The sequence below is a fragment of the Sceloporus occidentalis genome, unplaced genomic scaffold (genome assembly GCF_023333645.1).
Source record: "Sceloporus occidentalis isolate IW3139 unplaced genomic scaffold, rSceOcc1.0.p SCAF_4, whole genome shotgun sequence".
Classification (NCBI taxonomy): Eukaryota; Metazoa; Chordata; class Lepidosauria; order Squamata; family Phrynosomatidae; genus Sceloporus; species Sceloporus occidentalis.
The window spans coordinates 59,372,181-59,391,825 of record NW_028316984.1 but is presented as its reverse complement, the minus strand read 5'-3'; the positions used below and the strand labels follow the sequence as shown (position 1 = coordinate 59,391,825).

Below are 19,645 nucleotides of genomic sequence, written 5' to 3'. Positions count from 1 at the left end.
GATTGTATGGAAGTAGGCGGTCCTATACATAAGTTGGGCCCAAGCCATGTAGGACTTCAGTGGTAATAACCAACACCTTGTACTGTGCCCAAAAACTAATAAATAGCCAGTGGAGTGACTTTAATATTGGTGTTATATGATCACTCCTAGATGATCAACCTGGCTGCCATATTCTGTACCAATTGCAGTTTTCTAACTAGGCACAAGGGTAGCCCCATGTAGAGCACATTACAAAAATCAAGTCTTGAGGTTACCAGTGCATGTACTACAGTTTCAAGGTCCCCCGGTTCCAGGAAAGGGCGCAGCTGGCATATCAGCCGAAGCTGATAACAGACACTCTTGACCGTCGCATTCACCTTATTTCTCATGTGAAGTGACAGGTCAAGAAGTACCGCCAGACTGTGAACACAGTCCTTTGAGGAGAGCGTGAACCCCTCTAGGATTGGAGGTTGCAACCTGATGCCTGGTTTAGGCATCCAGACAAAACGTCCGTTTTGTCTGGATTCAGTTTGAGCTTGTTTTCCTTTATCCAGTCCATTACTGCCTCAAGACACTGATTGAGGGGAGAAATGCCATAAACACATATAATAAAAAAGAAGAACTGTAATTACACATCTATCTGTACATACAGTCGGTCCTCCTTATACGCAGATTTGTCATGCGCGGATTTGAGCATACGCCCATAGCAAATCCGGGGACAAAAGTCCCTCTCCTCTTTCCCTCCCTCCCTACCTACCCTCCCTCCCTCCCCTCCCCCTTCCCGCTTACCTGCTCCATCGCCACACCACCACCTCCTCCTCCACCGCCGCGGTTCAAGGGCCAGGTGCTGCTCGTGGAGGCCAAGAGGCCTCCAGGCTGCACCCGGCTCTTTTGCGGTGGTGGCGGCGAGGAGGACGAAGCTTGGCCCCGTCCTCCTGCCCGCCGCTGCGGAAGAAGGGCAGGGGCAGCCTGGAGGCCTCTTGGGCTCCAAGCTGCCCCCGGCCCTTGAACCGTGGCAGAGGCAGCACGGCGACGAAGCAGGTAAGCGGGAAGAGGGAGGGGGAGGGAGGGTAGGTAGATAGGTAGGAGGGAGGGTGAGAGGGTGAGAGGGAGGGAGGGAAAGAGGAGGGGAGGAGAGGGACTTTTATCCCCAATGGCGGTGTGCGTGCACACGCACCGCCATTGGGGACAATTGAGACTTGAGCATACACGGATTTTGGCATACGCGGGGGGGTCCGGAACGGATCCCCCGCATATACCAAGGGCCCACTGTATAATCATTATGTATCTTAATGTATATAAATATATGTAAATTCTTGAGAAAAGTATATCAATAACTACAAACATTTCTTCACTTTCAACTGAAATGAACACATGAATTTTAAACGTGCTAACTGACATTATTCTTTAACCCTCTTCACTCCCTGGTAGCTCTAAATTTAAACTTACTGGAGGAAAATTTAAGCACATTTTAGGCAGCAATTTGTCAAGGAGCAGCTCCTTCAGTAAGCAACTGGGATGGACCTTCCCGGTACCTTCTGATTTTGTGACTGACAAATTTAGGGACATCCTAAGATGTAGTTCATTGGGTTTTTCCCCCCTCCTTTCTTCTTGCATGTAGGTGATTGTCATTTAACAGACTGGTCAGAGTGGAGTTCCTGTGAATTGACATGCATAGATGGTCGAAGTTTTGAAACTATGGGTCGTCAGTCTCGGTCAAGAACATTTATAATTCAGTCTTTTGAAAACCAAGACAGCTGCCCTGAACAAGAGGTGGCGACTCGGCCTTGCTCCGGTAGGGAATATTTCAGGCTCAGACCTTCTTATGTCAGAATCACAAAGAAGAATTGACTGGCATGCTGTTTTGTGGATGGTATGGTTATTGTACTTTTTTCTGGAAATAAGGCAGAAGGCAAGAGTGAGAAAATTACACAAAATGCTTTGGAAAGGAGAATATTTTGGTTGGATTCAGTAAGCAGTTACTGAACACAAGTGCATCCTCCCCAAAAGCAAACTGGGACCAAATTTGTATACATTTTAAGTGTAGTTATACCTCCTTCTTCTTTTTATTTTGCACAGTTGTTTAACCAGTTGTACAAGGCTCACTACTCCCCACTCACCAAATCCAAAGGGAGAGAAGGCTGTCTGTGTACTTGTGGAAGACTTGGTTGCCCAATAGACTATATTTACACAACCACTAAGAAAGCACAACCACAGCCCCAATGCCATCATGCTCGTTCTCTTTGCATATTTTGGTACATATTGTTTAATTAGTTGCCTCTTAGACAATTTTTAATTTCCTCTGAAAGAAAAGCAGGATGCATTGCAAAATAAATGTAAACTGATCATTATTGCTTCATTTGGATTATAGGTGGGAAATGTTATAATTATGTATGGAAAACAAGTCTTTGGCAAGATAATGAACGCACAGCATGGTGCCAGCGATCAGATGGGGTGAATGTCACAGGTAGGTGCACCTATAATTTTCCGCTGTGGAAATAGAGCAGAACTGCTGCTCTCAGGAATGGAGTGGAAAAGTCTGCTAAAAATTATAAAGCTGTTTCAGGAGAAGCCTCCCACAAAAAGGAACAATTCCATCACATTCTATTACTTTTCTGGGCTGTGTCAGAACAGTTGCACATTATAATACTGTGGTTCCACTTTAATTGTCATGGGAACATCCTAGGAAATCTTGGGATTTGGAGTTTAAGGAGCAGAATTTAGAATTCTTAGAAATCTACTTAAGTGCTGTTGACCATACTACAAAACAGTAGGTCTCCATGGAGTGCAACCATGATAGGTCAAGTAGAAACAAGACTAGAACTACATAATGTGAAAGGGCCTTCAGTGGTATCCTAGAACAGAGGCAGAGAACATGTGCTCCCCAGTTGGTGTTGGAATACAGTAGGCCCTTGGTATCTGCTGGGTTTTGGTTTCCTGCCCCACCTCCCCATGGATACTAAAATCTGTGGATGCTGAAGCCCATTAAACACAATGACATAAAGAAATGGTTTCCTTTAGATAAAATACAGTACGACCTTTTTTTACATGGGGGATCCATTCCAGAACCCCCCACACACACATAAAAAAGTGTATGCTTGAATCTCATTGAAAATAATGGGGCTCGTGCATGGCGCAGTGGCGCAGCAGTGGGGCAGCACGTGCGTGCCATGGGTGTGCGCCCCATTATTCTTAATGGGACGCGCTGCCCCTTGTGCCCTATGTGATCCCGCAAGCTCCCTAGCAGCTTTCAGCATATGCTGAAAGCCGCGTATGATGCGTCCGCGTATGATGCAAGCACACTGTAGAAAAATTAAAGTTTGCTTTTTGGAATTTATATCTTTTTGGAATATTTTCAAACTCTGGATGCCTGAATCCATGAATAAAGTATCTATTGATTTAGAGGGCCAACTGTATAACTACCGTCATTCCTCATCATTGGCTATGTTGTTTAGGAGAAATGGCAATTGAAGTCCAGTAAGGTCTGGAGGATCAGAAGTGGCCCATCCATGTCTTGCAATGACACTTGGAAGAACTCATAGTCCATCCACTCTGAAATGCCCCTCCTATGTGTGTTCAAGAGGTTCTATTCATGTTGTTTTTTAGAAAGATATTAAATCACTCTGGTTTTGCTTTTTTAAACACACACACACACACACACACACACACACACACACACACACTAAAGCTGGTAATATTTTTACTCTGTCAGATTTCATTCTTTTGAGTTGCTATTGTTCTTGTTATATTACTGTGCTTTTGACTTTTAGCCACCTCATGAGTCCACTGGATGTAAATATTTTAAATAACATAATAGTTCAGCCACCTGTTGCAAGCAAGAATCTTTTCATATAATTGCTACAGCCCACAGAGAGATCAACCAATACAATAAAGTACATTTTCTGATTGTTCCACATACCATACAGAAAGAAGGTAATGCAGAAAGATGCATTCAGAAGAAATAACACCCACTGACGCCTCTTTAAAACACCACTGTGAATGTTCATTATACAAATATTGTATAGACACCAGAATTTGCCTGAGCTTACTTTATGTAATATTTCACACATAATTGAAGGTCTAAGTGCATTAAGTCAGAATAGCCAGGAATATTTGAATTTACATTCACTGCAATGTTCCTCAAATTCTCATATCTTAGGCCTGGTATAATTCACCCGAAAGGGCGGGCTGGGGCCGCCTTTCATTGCCGCGTTGCAGCGCCGCAGCAATTAAATTGCACAGCACTGTTATGCAGCAAAAAAGGAGCACTGAAAAGTGACTCCTTTTTGTGCCACTGTAAGCAGTCTGTGGCGGCATGAGCACATAACTGCTGCGCAGCTCCATTTGGGCACTGCGCAGCAGTGACGTCATCGCTACACGTGCTGTGTATAAACCCTCGTCACGTGCTAGGGTTGCGGGACATGTGGGCGATCCACCCCCCAGGTAACCCTCGCGTGTGATGAGGGCACCTGAAAGACTGGTATGTACCGGGCCCTAGATCCTACCACTCCTTTTAAAACCACTTTTTATGAGAATATTTATGTGTTTATATGCATTATATTATAATATCTATGGTTTATGTTAAGTTTTACGGACAGAAAAATTGTATTTGCTGGGAGTAAACATGTAAAGAACATCCTACGATACCCTACATGCGCTGCTTAGTTACAAATGCAAACTACACACACACCCAAAACCCACCTTCACAGCTAGCAGCCATATTGAGATAGGAGGTGTGTTCATCTGGTGATCACTGTGCATGGGGTGGGATTATGTTTTCAGTCTCTTCCCCAGTGAATAAGCCTATTAAGATTATTTACAACTGGATTGATGCTTCTGACTGTGACAGACTTGCTTGCTGGTGGGAAGAAACATTGTCCTTGTGCCCCAGTCAAATATTGTATAGACCTTTTTTGTTCAATGCGGCTGCTGCCTGTTAAAGTAAGTTTGGAGGCATTTATGATCATGACAATAGGGTTACAATTGTGACTATATAATGTTACTAAATATAAAGCTGTTACAAATCTATAAATCTAAGTTATGAATCTGTAACAGCAATACAGAATGTCAGTCACTAAAAATAATCATTCCATCAGTCATTATTATTATTATTATTATTATTATTATTATTATTATTTTATACCCTGCTCTTCAGCCAAGGCTATCAGAGCAGCTTACAATTTGTCAATTAGACATTTCCCTGCCCATTTTATTGTTTCCACTTTCAGAAGGGTATTCCAGAATCAGTTAGCTGTATTGTCTAATTTATGTTTCTTACAGTTCTGTTTTGCTTTGGCTTTTGGGTTATTTTGAGTTGGGGGGGGGGGGGGGATGGAGCCTTAAAGAAGAAAAGGAGGGATTTATTTCATAGGCCTTGTCTGCCCTGGCCAGGATACTTCGGGGATAGCCTGCAGTATCCTGGCCACTGTGGATCACTCACTTCTGAGGTCAGAAAGAGGTGCCCAGTGATGATCACATGCTCGTTCTAACTTCAGAATGAGTGACCCTGGGCAGTGATAGATGTGCTGGGTGGCCCACCAGGATGCATTTGAAGAAAGCCACCTTGGTGCAAAACAGAGGGCTCCAGATCTTCTGGAAAGATCTGTAGAAGCAGTAATTTTTTAAAATGCAGTTTAAGATGGTTTTACCCTGGTTCTGGTGGAGAAAATGGCAGATTTTGTCCAGAGTGCTCGCACCATAATTAAAGTTTGGGATGTGCATCATCTGAACAGACAACACCAGAAGAGGGAGGAAACAGACCATTTGGCCTGTTCAGACAAGACCATTCTGATAGTTCAGTTGCTACTTGGTAAGTCAACACCACTGATTCAATCTTGTTGGGAAGAGCAATTGGATTTGGGCCAGTGCACTGATCCTTTCTCCATGAATCAAGGATAAATATATATCTCTTTCCTAGAGAGATTTTTTTTTTGCAGCTGGCATGAAAAAAAACATTAAGAACTGTATAGTAGCTACATACTAGTTGCAGAGCTCAGAAAAATTACTTTTTAGATTGAAATTCCCAGAATCCCTCACCAGATTCTGGGAATTATCTTCCAAAATATAACTTCTATGATCTTTGCTACTTGTCAGTAGCTACGTATAATAGCCAAACACAGACAGTGACAGAAAAGGGATCATCATTTTCATAACAACAGTGTTTGCCAATAAAATGCCAGCACTTCCTCCAGTATATTGAGGTCAATGACATCTAGTTCTATGCTTCAGACAAGACGTCTGCTTAGCAAAAGCATATGGTACATGCTAATATTCTTTCTTCTTCCTGCTGCTGCTGAATAATGCTGCATCCGCCAGCCCAGAGCTTGAACAAGTTACTTTTTTGTCTACATTTCCCAGTCATAGTCCTAAGTAATTTTTTCTGGGCTCTGCTTCTAATTTGTCACTACAGGTAATAGCCTACTATAGGTAAGTTGATGAAAGCAGTCCATAATAGCACACAAGAGGTAGTTTTGCTTTGGAGATCTGGACTATAAGGGAGTTGGGCTGCAAAGGGTAAAAAGAAAAGTTTATCTTTGTAAACTGGCTTGACCTTAATTGATTTTTTTTATAAAGGCTGTCTTAATTGGGACGGAATCTGTTTGTGATCCTTCAACAACAGAACAGTTGGAAAAGAGAGGCAAAAAAACCTATCATTGGATACTTCATTTATGTTTCAGCTGTGCTGATGTGCTTTTAATGGGAATTGAGTTCAGCTTCTAAGTGCTGTAATAGGACATGAAAATCTTTTCATTATCTTTTGCATAAAAATATGCTTTAGTTGTAGAAGATCATGAATCCCTACCTATAAACAAGGATGGGGAAATTACCTTACTTTTGAAGTCTCCCTTCTTGAAACAAAGAAGCATTTATTCACTATGCTTGTTATTTGTAGGGAGAATATTTTTCCTAGTGATGGACAGATTGTGGGGTGTGGACTATTTTTATTGTTTGAAGATTTCCCCAGAATGTCCTGTGAAAGTCCCAGAGGCTGAATGATAGTCTCCAGACATCGAGTTTCCCACTCCTGCCCTAAGATCTGAGTCCTGATATAAAACTCTGCAAGAACTGGTAGATTCAGGACATGTTATAACTGAATCCACTGCTTGAGCTGCAGACACATGTCTTAGTTGCATCCTGTTTGGATTACTGCAATGCACTCGATGTGAGTCTGCCTTGGAAGCATGTTCAGAAACTACAGGTGTTCCAAAGATCTGCAGCCAGCTTGTTAACTGGGGTTTGCTACAGGGATCACACAACTCTCTTGCTGCAACAGTTCCACTGGCTACTGATCCATTTTAGGGCATAATACAAAGTGCTTGTTATGACGTATAAAGTTATAAAAGGCTTAAATCCGGGTTATTTAAAGAACCATATTTTCCCATAGGAGCCTGCCTGTGTTTTGAGATCTTCTAGGGAGGCCTTTTTTTCTTTCTCACCACCCTCACAGGTACATCTGGTGGGAACATGGGAGAGGTGCCCCCAGGAACAGAACTGCCTTGCTAGGGAGATTAGACTAGGGAGATTAGACTGCTATCTTTCCATAGTCAGGTAAAAACTTTTAGTTGTTTAGCAGGCTTTGAAAAGCTGGCTGCTTGAGGGAGAAGGACCTTGCATCATGTGCTGGATTTTCTGTTTTCCTTCTTATGGCTTGTGTTTTTAACGGGTTATGGTTTTTTAAAATTACATTTGTAACTTTTGTATATTGTGATTATTTTTTAAACTATGTTAGATTAGCTGTTGTAAGCCATCTTGAGCCATGAACTGGGAAATAAATAAATATAACAATTGCACCCATAACTGGAAGATGTTGGCATCCTAGTAACTGTAATGTGGTGTTTTCAAGCTAGATTAAGAAATCTGGATTTGGCATCTTTTCCCACAGTTTTTCTCTGTTCACCTGCATAAGCAAGTTGTTGAAGGATTGTTTCACACAGAATACAGCAATATATTAAAGGAAATCTATTGTTTGGGGAAACAGTCTTAGGCCCGTTACAGACGGGCACCCTAGGACGGACTCAGTCCATGCTAGGGTTAGAAAGGGGCGTCTCTTCTAGACGCCCCTAACCCTAGCACGGACTGAGTCCGTACAAAATGGCGGCGGCCATTCCATACGGCCGCCGCCATCTTGACATAACAGACGCACTACATCCGCACGTCGCCCCCCCAGAAATGACACCGTGAGTGCGTGCTTCTGCACTTGCAGCGTCTCTTCCGGGGCGCAGGAAGGAGCGCGATTTTCGCGCTCCTCCTTTGCAGCGTCCGGGAACCTCACCGTTTGGCTGCTGCGGTTCCCGGATGCTGCAACCGGCAGCGGCGCAAGACTGCCCCTTCTGGGCGGTCTGTAACGCACCTTAGTCCTCCTTCTCTCCCCCTAAAATAACACGTATAATCTCTAATCTGGGACAAATTTGGGGTAATTTGCCTATCTCTGTTAAAAGATGTCTCTTGTATGCTTTCAAACCCTGCTTTACTGCATTCATATTTTAATGTTGGATATATACATCAAAATATTACCTATACAATTAAAAATGTGAGACATCAGGCATGAGGATTATCCTTTTCAGTCTGCAGAACAGATGCTTAAAAAACACACACAACCTGAATCAGGGGTCTTGAGAATGGCGTCGATATTGTGGCCCATTCCCCAGCCACAGCAGTGTTACAACATAGCAAAGTAACCCGAAGACATTCCTAACTCATTCTGAAATATATCTTTGATGATATCTGTTGACAACTGTTTTTACAGGAGGCTGTTCTATTCAGATGCAGCCAGCCACAACCAGGCATTGTAACCCAGCCTGTAGGAAGCCCTTCTCTTACTGCACACAGGTAATCCAGAGATCACAATTTACATAGTTAGAATTAATACCTTTGACAGCTAATAAATTATGTTTGGGGGGGGAGCTTTCTAACACCGAAGAAGTGTTGTTTGGTATGTACAGAACACCACCTAGAGGGAGGTTGTAGTAATTTAATTTGATATGTAGCTAAATAATTACAAGAGGAATGTAGAGTGGCATATGGGTGGGAAATTGGAGGTTATCTTTCTGTTTAGCAAGCTGTGTTGACTGGGCTGCTACTTGTTTCCATTGACTGAATTCTGTTGGTGACACATTCAGGCAAGGCAGTTTATGAACATAGAAACAAAGTCATCAACATAGAGGGCATGCTTTCTGGCTAGATCTCTGTTTGGAAGACAAAAGGGTGCCGCCTTTTGTTCCCTTGAAAATTCTTTTCAAACATTGCAATGGAGGGGGCTCCCACCTGAGTGGTTTCACTGCCATTTTGACATTGTGACTAAAATCCATGGGGTACACAGGTACTACAAGAAAGAAAAGATCAATACAATTAACTAAGTGGTAGTCTATCACAAAGCATGCAACCAGTTGGGGAGCCAATCTGTATTCCTCAGGAAAATATTACCAGACATCTTCACACAAACATATATTTTGGAAGGCTGATGAGTGGTAAAATATTAATTGCCTTATAGCAGGTAGTAAAGATGACAGATTTTTTATAGCAAAGACAACAGGAAACAGGACAATAGTGTGGCCGTCCAGGTATTATTGGACTAGCACTCCCATCTTTCTTTGCCATTGGCTGTGGTGGCTAGGACTTATGAAAGCTGTCATTTTAAACAACATCTAGAGGGTTTATGTTCCCCAACACTAACTGAAAAGTGAATAATTTGGAAATGATTGTCTGTATGTACTTTCAGTGAGAGCAGTGAGAGATAAGCAAGGAAGCCATGATGTTCCTGTTTTTTGTTTGGACCTTTTCACATCCCACAGATGAAATCAAATGTTTGACTGTTGCCCAGTACAAATACCAGGTGATTCATAAAGAATGGTGCAAAAGTAAAGCTGTTGTTATTCTATTTTGCACCACTCTTTTTGAATCACCTTGTATGAAGCAAGCTAGCCTTAAAGGATTGTATGGTACTGTCAAGCAACAGATACATAATTTAATTTGAACAAGTATTTTGTCAGTCACTCTGATGCTGCAGGATTTTCAATAGTGTGATCTTTCAGCAAAATAGATTAGTATCCCATTGTTTCTGCTGTAACACATTTCTGTGAACAAAGTGGAAAAGGAAAGAGCTTTCATTACTCTATTGTGCCTCATATGAATTAGAACATCCCCACACCACCAGTATATATATATAATATTGGCAGTCAATATGGGCCATCAGTCTTAAATCCTTGGAACAGATTGGGATTTAAGCCTAAACAAATAAACCATTTGAATTGGACAATTCAGCTACTGCTGAACAGAATACCTTTTGATATGAGTTTCTATGGAGTTAACTGCCTTTCACTGTTGCATATGTTCTTGTTACCTAGACTGGTGTCTGTGGCTGTGAGAGAGGCTATACAGAAATAATGAGATCAAATGGTTTCCTGGATTACTGCATGAAGATACCTGGTCTAGAAGATAAGAAAGCTGATGTTAAAACGAATGCAGCAAAACATAAACCTGTCAACTCAAAAATGCATGACATTTTCAAAGGATGGTCAATTCAGCCTTTTAACCAAGGTGTGTGTGTGTGTCTGTGTGTGTATTAAAATAATATGTGGGGTGTCTTTAAAAAAATGGAAAAATACCGAGTGGATCAGACACTCTGCTAGGGATTATGCAAAATCCCCTTTACAACATTTGTTATTGGACTGTAATGTCTTCAAAAAACATTAATGCATAGAAGCTATGCAGTAGCTAATTATGTAGCTAATTATGTTTTCACAATTAATATAACCAAATATCCTGAAAGACACATTTATCTTAGTAGAAGAGACTGCTAAGCAATGAGGAGACAATCTTAAGGGTCAATTTACAGAATGATACATTTTGAATATGTCCAACTCTAATTACAGATGTCAAAACATCTTTCTGTGTAACTTAGAGGCTGTATGTATGGGTCAAAAGACCCGTGTTTACCCTGGCCTTGCATTGTCCTGTTTAGACCATGTAGTTTAATACCCCCAGCCCCTGTGCCAGCCTGGGGACTGACCAGTTCAGGATAGCATTGGCTTGGCCCATGCTATCATGACTCATATGCTCAGCCCCTTTATCATTTTGGTCCCAATCCAAAGGACTGCATGGACAGTAGAAGGTTTCAGAGATTGATAGTGCTGCATTTATGAAGCTTGTTTTCTCCCAAAACATGGGCACAGTTGTACAAACATATAGTGTTGGTCATTTATTGAACAGGCAAGCAGGAAAATTCATTATACTCTTCTGTACTTACTTACTTACTGGCAGCATTGGTTACATTCAACATATTGCTTCAGAGGGATGAATGCACTTTGATGCCCACAGACCAGAATTTGGTTGTATAGTTATAGCTGATCTGCATGCCAATGCTTGTTTCCGTATGGAGATTTTTTATGCATAGTCCATTCAAAAGAAGTTAAAAACAAAACAACAGGGCTTACATGAGGTATGCAAATCATATATCCAGGCTAAAAGTACTGCATTTCACACAGAACATAACACATACACAAAATTATTCATGGGTGCCACATGAAATTACAACCCCACTTATTCTGAATGTGCCTTCTGTTTACACAAGTAACCCTTGAATTGAACAAAGAATTTCAGTGCTAATTGCATTAAATTTGTCATATGATGAACACCTGCAAGTTCCATGGGATCCGCTGTTTCTTTCTCATGCTTCAACAAGTAGAGCAGGTAGATCTCTCTACCAGAGTTATCTCCAAACAATAAGTGATGGACTGCAATACTATGCATAGAAATGAGATGGAAGGAAGGAGGAGGCATGACTTCTGTTTCATGATCTGATGTGTACAAATAAGGGGTAGCCAACTACTGAATATCTGCCCTTGCACAACTCTCTCAACAAAAGTTGGAATTAAAAACTCAAAATTTCATGATTCTTTAGGATGGAGGGAACAATTTTACTGTGCATGCCTCGTGGTTGTTTTAGGCCCAGAAAAAGTTTTTGTTTGGTTGGTTGGTTGTTTCTCTAAAGAAGAAATAAGCAGAACTTACTCCCAGTTGTTTTTTTTTTTTTTTTTTGGGGGGGAGTGTCTCACCTGGGTCCAAAACAACCAGGTGTGTGTGAAATTACCCCCATGCCCTCTTGAGGACACAGACAGCATTTTGAAGACAAAACATTCATTTTTCAAAATTATAACAATCTTTAGAGGCTGTGAAAATAGCCATGGAGACTGCCTGTAATCCTGGAAGCATATTTTACCAACTGTGATTCAAAGAAATCATTGCTGGAAGAAACAGCTGCCAATAGTAATATTTATAAGCAATATGCACAATTCACAACACTGCATAATATGGCCTTTTAGTGATTTATTCTCTTTCTTTTACTTAAGCGGATGATTACTAGTGCCAGAAACATAGACCCAAGAACTCAACATATACAGTATTTTATATATATATATATATATATATATATATATATATATATATTTGCTCTGGGATTTTTCCATAGCCATAGATATACAGTGTATCTGTTCCAGAATGCAGCCTAGTTATATGTTGTCTGACATTAAACAAACAGAATTTTTACAGCCCTCTTTCAATCTCCATGGGCATCCAACCCATAAAGGGGTTCTTTAGAACACACCAGAGATTCACCTCCGTACAATTATACATGTGCCTAGACAATGCATGATAGCAGCCAATGTGAAGGGCATAGACATTCATATAGGTGGGAAACCTGAGCAAGCAAAGGTGTGTCCAACACATGCAGTTGTCTCTGGGTGGTCTCCAGCATATTTCAGAGAGGTTCTTGATATATTCACAACCCATGAATAACATTCCCAAATGAACAATTGCCAAAACTGAAGCTTCCCTTTTCTGTAACTTTGTGCTAAATATGATTTGGGGAAGGTTTACTGTAGTGCTTGGGTTTGTGTTTATAGAGAATTATAGAGTATTGTATCTATTGCATGGTACCTGGGCATTTGTATATTTGTTTCTTTTTATTTTCAGTAGTTATAGTACCATATAGGTATCATGGTATAAGAAAATGATTCCAATTTATATTTGCCTGATTTCTTTTTCTTTCCTTATATGTCCCAGATGGAAGACTAAAAATCTGGGTCTATGCAGTATCAGCTGGTGGCTTTCTCATTCTAGTTTCCATGATTTTCACCTCATATCTTCTTTGGTATGTATCTGCTGTAACTATTCCTTTCTTTGTTTTATACTATTTGTAGATACTCATCTCAGCTTTAGACATATGCACTTGGAAGCAAAGTGGTTAGAATCCTATATGACAGTTATGAGTTCATAATCTAGAATTAGGCACTCTTGGCTGTCATGTATTCATGATTCCTACATAGCTCCCTGTGTAAGGGCTTACGTAGGAATAGTGAATGCCACCCAATCCCTACTTACCAGGCAGCAGCCACTGAGATGGATAGGGGGTCTGTTCTCCCACCAATTGAGAAGCAGCTGCCTGACATTCTCATCCCACTTTTGCATGCACAAAAGAGAATTGCAACAGGGCTCCTGCATCAGCCTGTCACACAAGAGATAGCTCATGGGAGGGGATGGAAAAGGCAGTCAGCTGCTTCATGAATAGCCGGGGAACAGATCCCTGTTGATTGCAGTGGTTGTTTAACAGTAAGTTACCTTTAGGGGGAACTTAGGCTGTTCTTACACAACACAATTCCCCTGTGCCTGAAGAACTACTGTTCTTACACAAAGATATCTCATAAAGGATTCCAGTTGGAGTGATTCTAATTAATTCAATCTCAAAGTTGCTTCTTCTCCACTAAATGCAGTTAGGAAGCAATGTGGCATCTCAAAAGATTTAGTCATGTGATATTTGAAAACATTTCCATTCATTCTTGCTATTTTTGCATATGTGTGTGTGTGTATGTGTGTGTGCCTGTGGTGAAGCACAAGAAATGACTGAATGCTTAGCTAGAGATGTTTTTGATATTACTACTGAAATATTGCCGTGCAAGAGGGGAAAAGACTTCTGGAAAACTAAATAATGGCTGGAATCTTGTATGGTCTTTATGTGTATGTAAGCACTGTAGTTATGGTGCTGAACAGTGAATTCCAGCTCAGTCTCTTCCATTCCCACTTATCAGGCAGCAGCCACTGCAGTTGATGGAAATCTGTTTTCCTGTCGCTTGGGAAGCAGCTGGCTGCTGTTTCCACACCCTTCCATGAGCACTCCTCATTGTGACAGTCAGAAACAGGGTCTCTATCACAATTCCCTTTGTGCCTGAAACCACTTCTGCAGGGGAGGGGAATGGCAGCCAGCTGCTTCCTGAGCAATAGGAGAACAGATACCCATCGATCACAGTGACTGCTTCCTGATAAATGGAGACTTTTTTGGTCTTTATATAGCCTCCTAAATTAGAGACTATGTAGTGATCATGGATGTATAACAGTCACAGGAGTGTAATTCGAGTTTATGCATTCATAACTGCTATACAGGATTCTAGCCATTATTTGCATTATTGTAATTCATGTTGATAACAGGTACCATCTAATTTTAAATTAGATTCATTCTCCTCAGTGTTATACAGTGAAATGGTTTCTCCAGATCTCTATTTGGATGGTGACCATAGCATTTCAGTTTTCTTTCTGTAATAGATGTTGGTCAGTGAAGAGTTGAATCAAATATTATACTTGTCTGTCACAGAATTTATGAATATGCCTATAGAGTTGTGCTTTATCCTTTTTGGTATTCATACGCTATGGTGGAAATGACTAAATTGCTATAATTTAAATTTCCAAATTTGAAAATTGCCCAACCCAATCAAAAGTAAGCACCTTTAAGTCCCTATGATTTCAGTGCAAAAAGCCAGGTGCTTATTTCTCCCAATGAATCCAGTATTTACTTTGGCTAGATCATTCTATGGTATTTTCCCCCAACTAGGATTCATAACTTTTTAACATTTTTTTTAAATTATGTGTTTCTTTTCTTTTAGTAAAAAGCCAAAACAGCAACAACCTGTTCCTCCACAACAGAAGTGTCTGACTTTAGCCTATGATGGAGATGTTGATATGTAACCTAGAAAGAAAATCCAAATGTAGACATCAACTGCCTTAACTGCTTCTCTCTGCTCCTTAAAAAAGGAATGAAATGTCTCCGTTTGAGTATTGTTTTGATCTTTCTTTTTGGAAAAAATTCACAACATCTGATACAAGCAGGGAGAATACAACTAGCAAACTTCATTTTGCCTCTTAGTTTATCTAAAAGACAACATTAAAGGACCTTCTGTGTCTCTGAGACCCTTTACCCAAATAGAACTGCAAAAATGCATCACGTCCGGTTTATCAACGGGAATAAGAAGAAACACGTAATTCTACTGATTTTTACCTTCAAAAGCATGACAATCCTGTGGAAAAAAGGTGACATTTTCTTTGAAGAACAGGTTGGACACTACATTCTTATGCACTATATTAGTGCAGTCTTCTTTATTCTTCACCACCTTCAACAATAAGTTTTCTAGTGTTTACCTTTCATTCGGAACTAGTAAAGCTGATTCATATGTTCTCCAAAAATATCTGGATTTGCCTTGGTTTTCAAAGTTACTAGGTTTCTTAGATGGGACTCTGATTTCAATTCCTTTGGAGGAGCTGGGTAATAGACATTATCGAAAATTTTCAGGATAATAAGATTCAGATGGCTTTCTAATGGTGCAGGGTTTTGTTTTTAAGAACAAGGTGGACAAAAATTTTTGATGAATAAGGAAATGATGAGTGCTCAAAGATATATTTTAAATTAGTATTAAGCCATTTAGATACATTTTTAACCATTGAAAACTGTAATTATGTTTCTTTAATATGAATTCTGCTTTTGTAATTTAAATTTTATTATCTGGAATATTTGTAAATTCTTTTTTTTAAGGTTTATTCTCTGACCTTATTTATTATACATTCAACATACACATACAAACTGTTTGTAGAAGGTCTTGCTTTTTAAAAAAGTTTCCAAGTCTACATTCTAAACATCTCGAAGAAGATTAGTGTTTGTAATAGTATGTGTTGCAAGTAAGAAAGTGCCATCTTGTGGTATTGACATGTATTTATACACAAATAAAAAGCTAAAGAGTGTGGGAATGTTGATACAGGTATGTGCAATCTCTGTCAACAACAATCATCATCATCATCTCACTTGTGTGAGGAAAACAAAAATCGCATCATAGCTTAATCACATACTCATTAATCCAAGCACACCATAAATCATTCACATCAAAATATACGGGGAACGGATTGAAAAAGGGTCAAGAGAGTACTCACTTGTTACACCCAGATCACTCATTTCAAGATGAAAAAGGTCTTAATGGAAGATGCAAATGAAGAAAAAATACCCCCAAAGGAGTTGTATGCCTCCCTTAATCTACCATGAGCATGTCAGTCACTAAAAATCACAAAAATATCTAAGCAGCCAAGACAAAATAATAGTTCAGTGATGTCTAAAATAAGTATAAAAAAATAGCTTGATTAGCAAACACAGATGGTGATAAAAGTAGTTTCTTGACTTATTTGTAGATACCCAGAAGATACAGAAAGAAACAAAGATTCAAATCACAGTTGGGTATTTCACAACAAGGAAATTGTCTTAACACATCAGTAGCAGAAGAGTCAGTTTTCCATTTCTCTGTTCATTTGGGATGGAGAAAAGGCAAAGCCAATGGCTACCTCCCTCATTCAAATGGGTGAATGATAAATAGAGAGGCAGGCCTAATCTTAGCTTTTATTCCACTTTTAAACCTTATTCAACGGTGACGACTGATAGTCTGAATGAAATATGTCATAACCTAAGCCTTAACGATAGGAAACTTTTTCCTCCTGTCTATAATGGACTCATGGGAAGACAATTATAATTAACCAAATTGACTTCTCTGTAAGTCTGGAAGAATAAAGAAAATTGGCCCATCTACTGTTACCACAAGCATTGTTAAATATTTAACAGAGTTCTACAAGACTGGTGTGAGCTTCTCCAGTACATAATTTCAGTTCTATTTGGGAGTGAAAGAAGGAATTATTTGAAAAGCTGTGTCATTTCTATTCTAGACTGCCAAGCCGTATATCAGATATGAAGAAACTGATATGCTGTATATATTACAGCTCTTACCCATCAAAATGGTTTAAGCTTCAGCAAAGCAAGGCATTTTAGTTTCAAAGCAGTTGGGGTTCTAAAGATGTCCAGCTCTGTTCTGGTGCTGCAACAAATGACATTTCCTAGAATTCCATAACACTGAGCCATAGCAGTTAAAGTTGTATCAAACTGGATTATTTCTGCAGTGCAGATGCAGCCCCAGTCATTAAACAGAGGGAGTCAGCTGCCTCAAGCAACAAATGCTAGCAGAACAATGCTGGAAATCAGAGCTCTGTGAACAGGTTACCCTATTGCCCTTTGATGCAGTGGAGGATGTTGCTCTGTTAAGGGTGCTGAAATAAGACTCCCCTGCCAGCCAGGTTAATTTTGTTCATGGAATGGATGAAGGCACCTTCCTGCCCGTTCCCACAGGGAATAAATGACCTTGATCCATTTTAGGCATTGCCTGATAGGGATGGGAATATATATATATATATATATATATATATATATGAATGAAAAATGGCTTTTACCAACACTAAAGAACCCCAATCATGAAGATTAACACAAGGGGGCGGTATGGAGGTAACTCGCATAAACATGTTTTGTGAAATTATTTTGCATAGAAATACAGGTAGGAATTTTACGCAGAAAACATATTTTTTATATGTACACACCGAAAAACAAAATAAAGAAGAAGCTGTCCCATATTCTGTATAGGCTACTAAGTTATCATCTGTATCAGCTCCCTCCGTATCCTCAGGTACAATACATAGCTTGAAAATATTCACACAATTTTTCTTTTTAAGTAAACCTTGATTTTGAATTTATTATATAAGGGACACCATTTTATTAAGCCATTATATATAATGGGACTTAAGCATCCATGGATTTTGGTATCCCTGGAGGGTCCTGGAACCCAACCCCAGTGGATACCCAGGTCCCAATTTGTACTTAACAGAGTAACTTCTCCTGGCCTGACCCCAAATACCATTTTTAGCAGTAGGATTTACATTTCTATACCGCTTCATAGTGCACTCTCTAAGCAATTTACAATCTGTAAGCTAATTGCCCCCAACAAGCTGGATACTCATTTTATTGGCCTACAAAAGAATGGGAAGCTGAGTCAACCTTGGAGCCCTGGGATCGAACTCACAATCTTGTGGCTGCAGTACCGGCATTCAGCTATTGCGCCACCAGGGCTCCCTCTGACAAACATGATGAAAATATTAAAATCTGCTCCAATCACCAGCAGAATGGACTTCCTTCTCCTCCTGCAGCTTATGCCCAGTAAAGTGGGTGGGACAGGGGAGTTACAATATTGGTGACAGTGTCACAATCCAAGCTAAGTAGCTATTGTGGATATGGAATAGTTAGAGAAGAATAAATCTATGTAACTGTTCTGATTTCGTGATCACTACTTAATCATAATTGTGATACTATTTTCATGCTCATAAATAACTCCGACCCACTTCACTAGGCAGCAGCTGTATGGGGAGAAGGAGGTCTACTCTGCTGGCAATCAGATCATGGGTGAGTAACATTTTTATGAGGTTGGGGGACTGCAGACTTACTTAACTATAATTAGCTAAGTAGCTGATAGAGAGTACTGGTCAGTGTTTCCAGGTGACCACAGGTTTTAGAGTGTGTAGGAAATTGCTTTTTTTCATCACAAAACCAGAAAATGTGTACAAAAACAAGTAGCGATCTAAAAGAGTATTTCTTGTATGAAAAATTGGGCTTTCATATTAAAAAAAAAAACAATTCTGTGATCCTCCAAAAAACCCTTTCCAGAATGATCCAGGTTTTTTGTGCAAGATTTGTGTGTGTGTGTGTGCGCGTGCACGCGCGTGCATTTGCCTCCGCCTCCATGGATGCACACAAAGCTCAGCAATTTTGCTATCTGGAAACTGTGGTTTTTTGGACACACACACGCATCCCATATTTTTCCACAAAAAACTAGGTGTATTTCTGTGCAGAATAATTTCCAAAACCACTTCTAGGTGTGTGAATGGGTGACATCAGTGAGAAATATTGGTTTTCTCTCCTGCAGGAAGAAAACTGGGAATTAATTTTCCTAATATGCAAGGTGAAAATAGTTGAATATTTGCATTGTAATTATCTGATCACTTTGCATTCTTACTGATGAATTTGAAGACATTCCCAACAGGAGCAGGTTATGACGTTTTCTTACCTTTTTTTCAAATGAAGGAAAATCCGTTTCCAAGCTCCACAAACCATTATGCTATTTCATTCTTCAGGATCTGCCTGGTTTTTGTATGAGGCTGTGCCTGCACCTCCGCCAGGATGAAGCAGGCGAATGGACTATACAACTTTGCACCTATACTTAAGAATGCAGTTTGACACCGCTTTAACTGCCATGGATCAGTGCTATGGAATCCTGGGACTTGTAGTTTTGTAAGACATTTAGCCTTTTCTATCAGAGAGCTCTGGTGCCACAATAAATTTACAAATCTCAGAATTCTATAGGATGGAACCATGAGAGTTAAAGTGGTGTCAAACGGCATTATTTCTGCACTGTGGCTGGTCTCTTATTTTCAAGCATTCCTTTTAACATTAACAAGCATTCAAAAACAAGATGGTACTTCTATATACCCT

General features: G+C 40.0%; 1 protein-coding gene across 1 annotated transcript in view; it reads left to right on the top strand.

Moving 5' to 3' along the window:
* The window catches only part of THSD7B (thrombospondin type 1 domain containing 7B), a 597,991-nt gene extending 582,591 nt beyond the window's left edge, over positions 1-15,400 (top strand). The window contains exons 23-28 of the mRNA XM_089520110.1: positions 1,601-1,774; positions 2,351-2,446; positions 8,726-8,808; positions 10,323-10,515; positions 13,039-13,126; positions 14,910-15,400. Coding sequence (XP_089376236.1) covers positions 1,601-1,774; positions 2,351-2,446; positions 8,726-8,808; positions 10,323-10,515; positions 13,039-13,126; positions 14,910-14,991 — 716 coding nt within the window. The 3' untranslated portion in view covers positions 14,992-15,400. The remainder of the gene's footprint in view (positions 1-1,600; positions 1,775-2,350; positions 2,447-8,725; positions 8,809-10,322; positions 10,516-13,038; positions 13,127-14,909) is intronic.
* Positions 15,401-19,645: the final 4,245 nt, after the last annotated feature.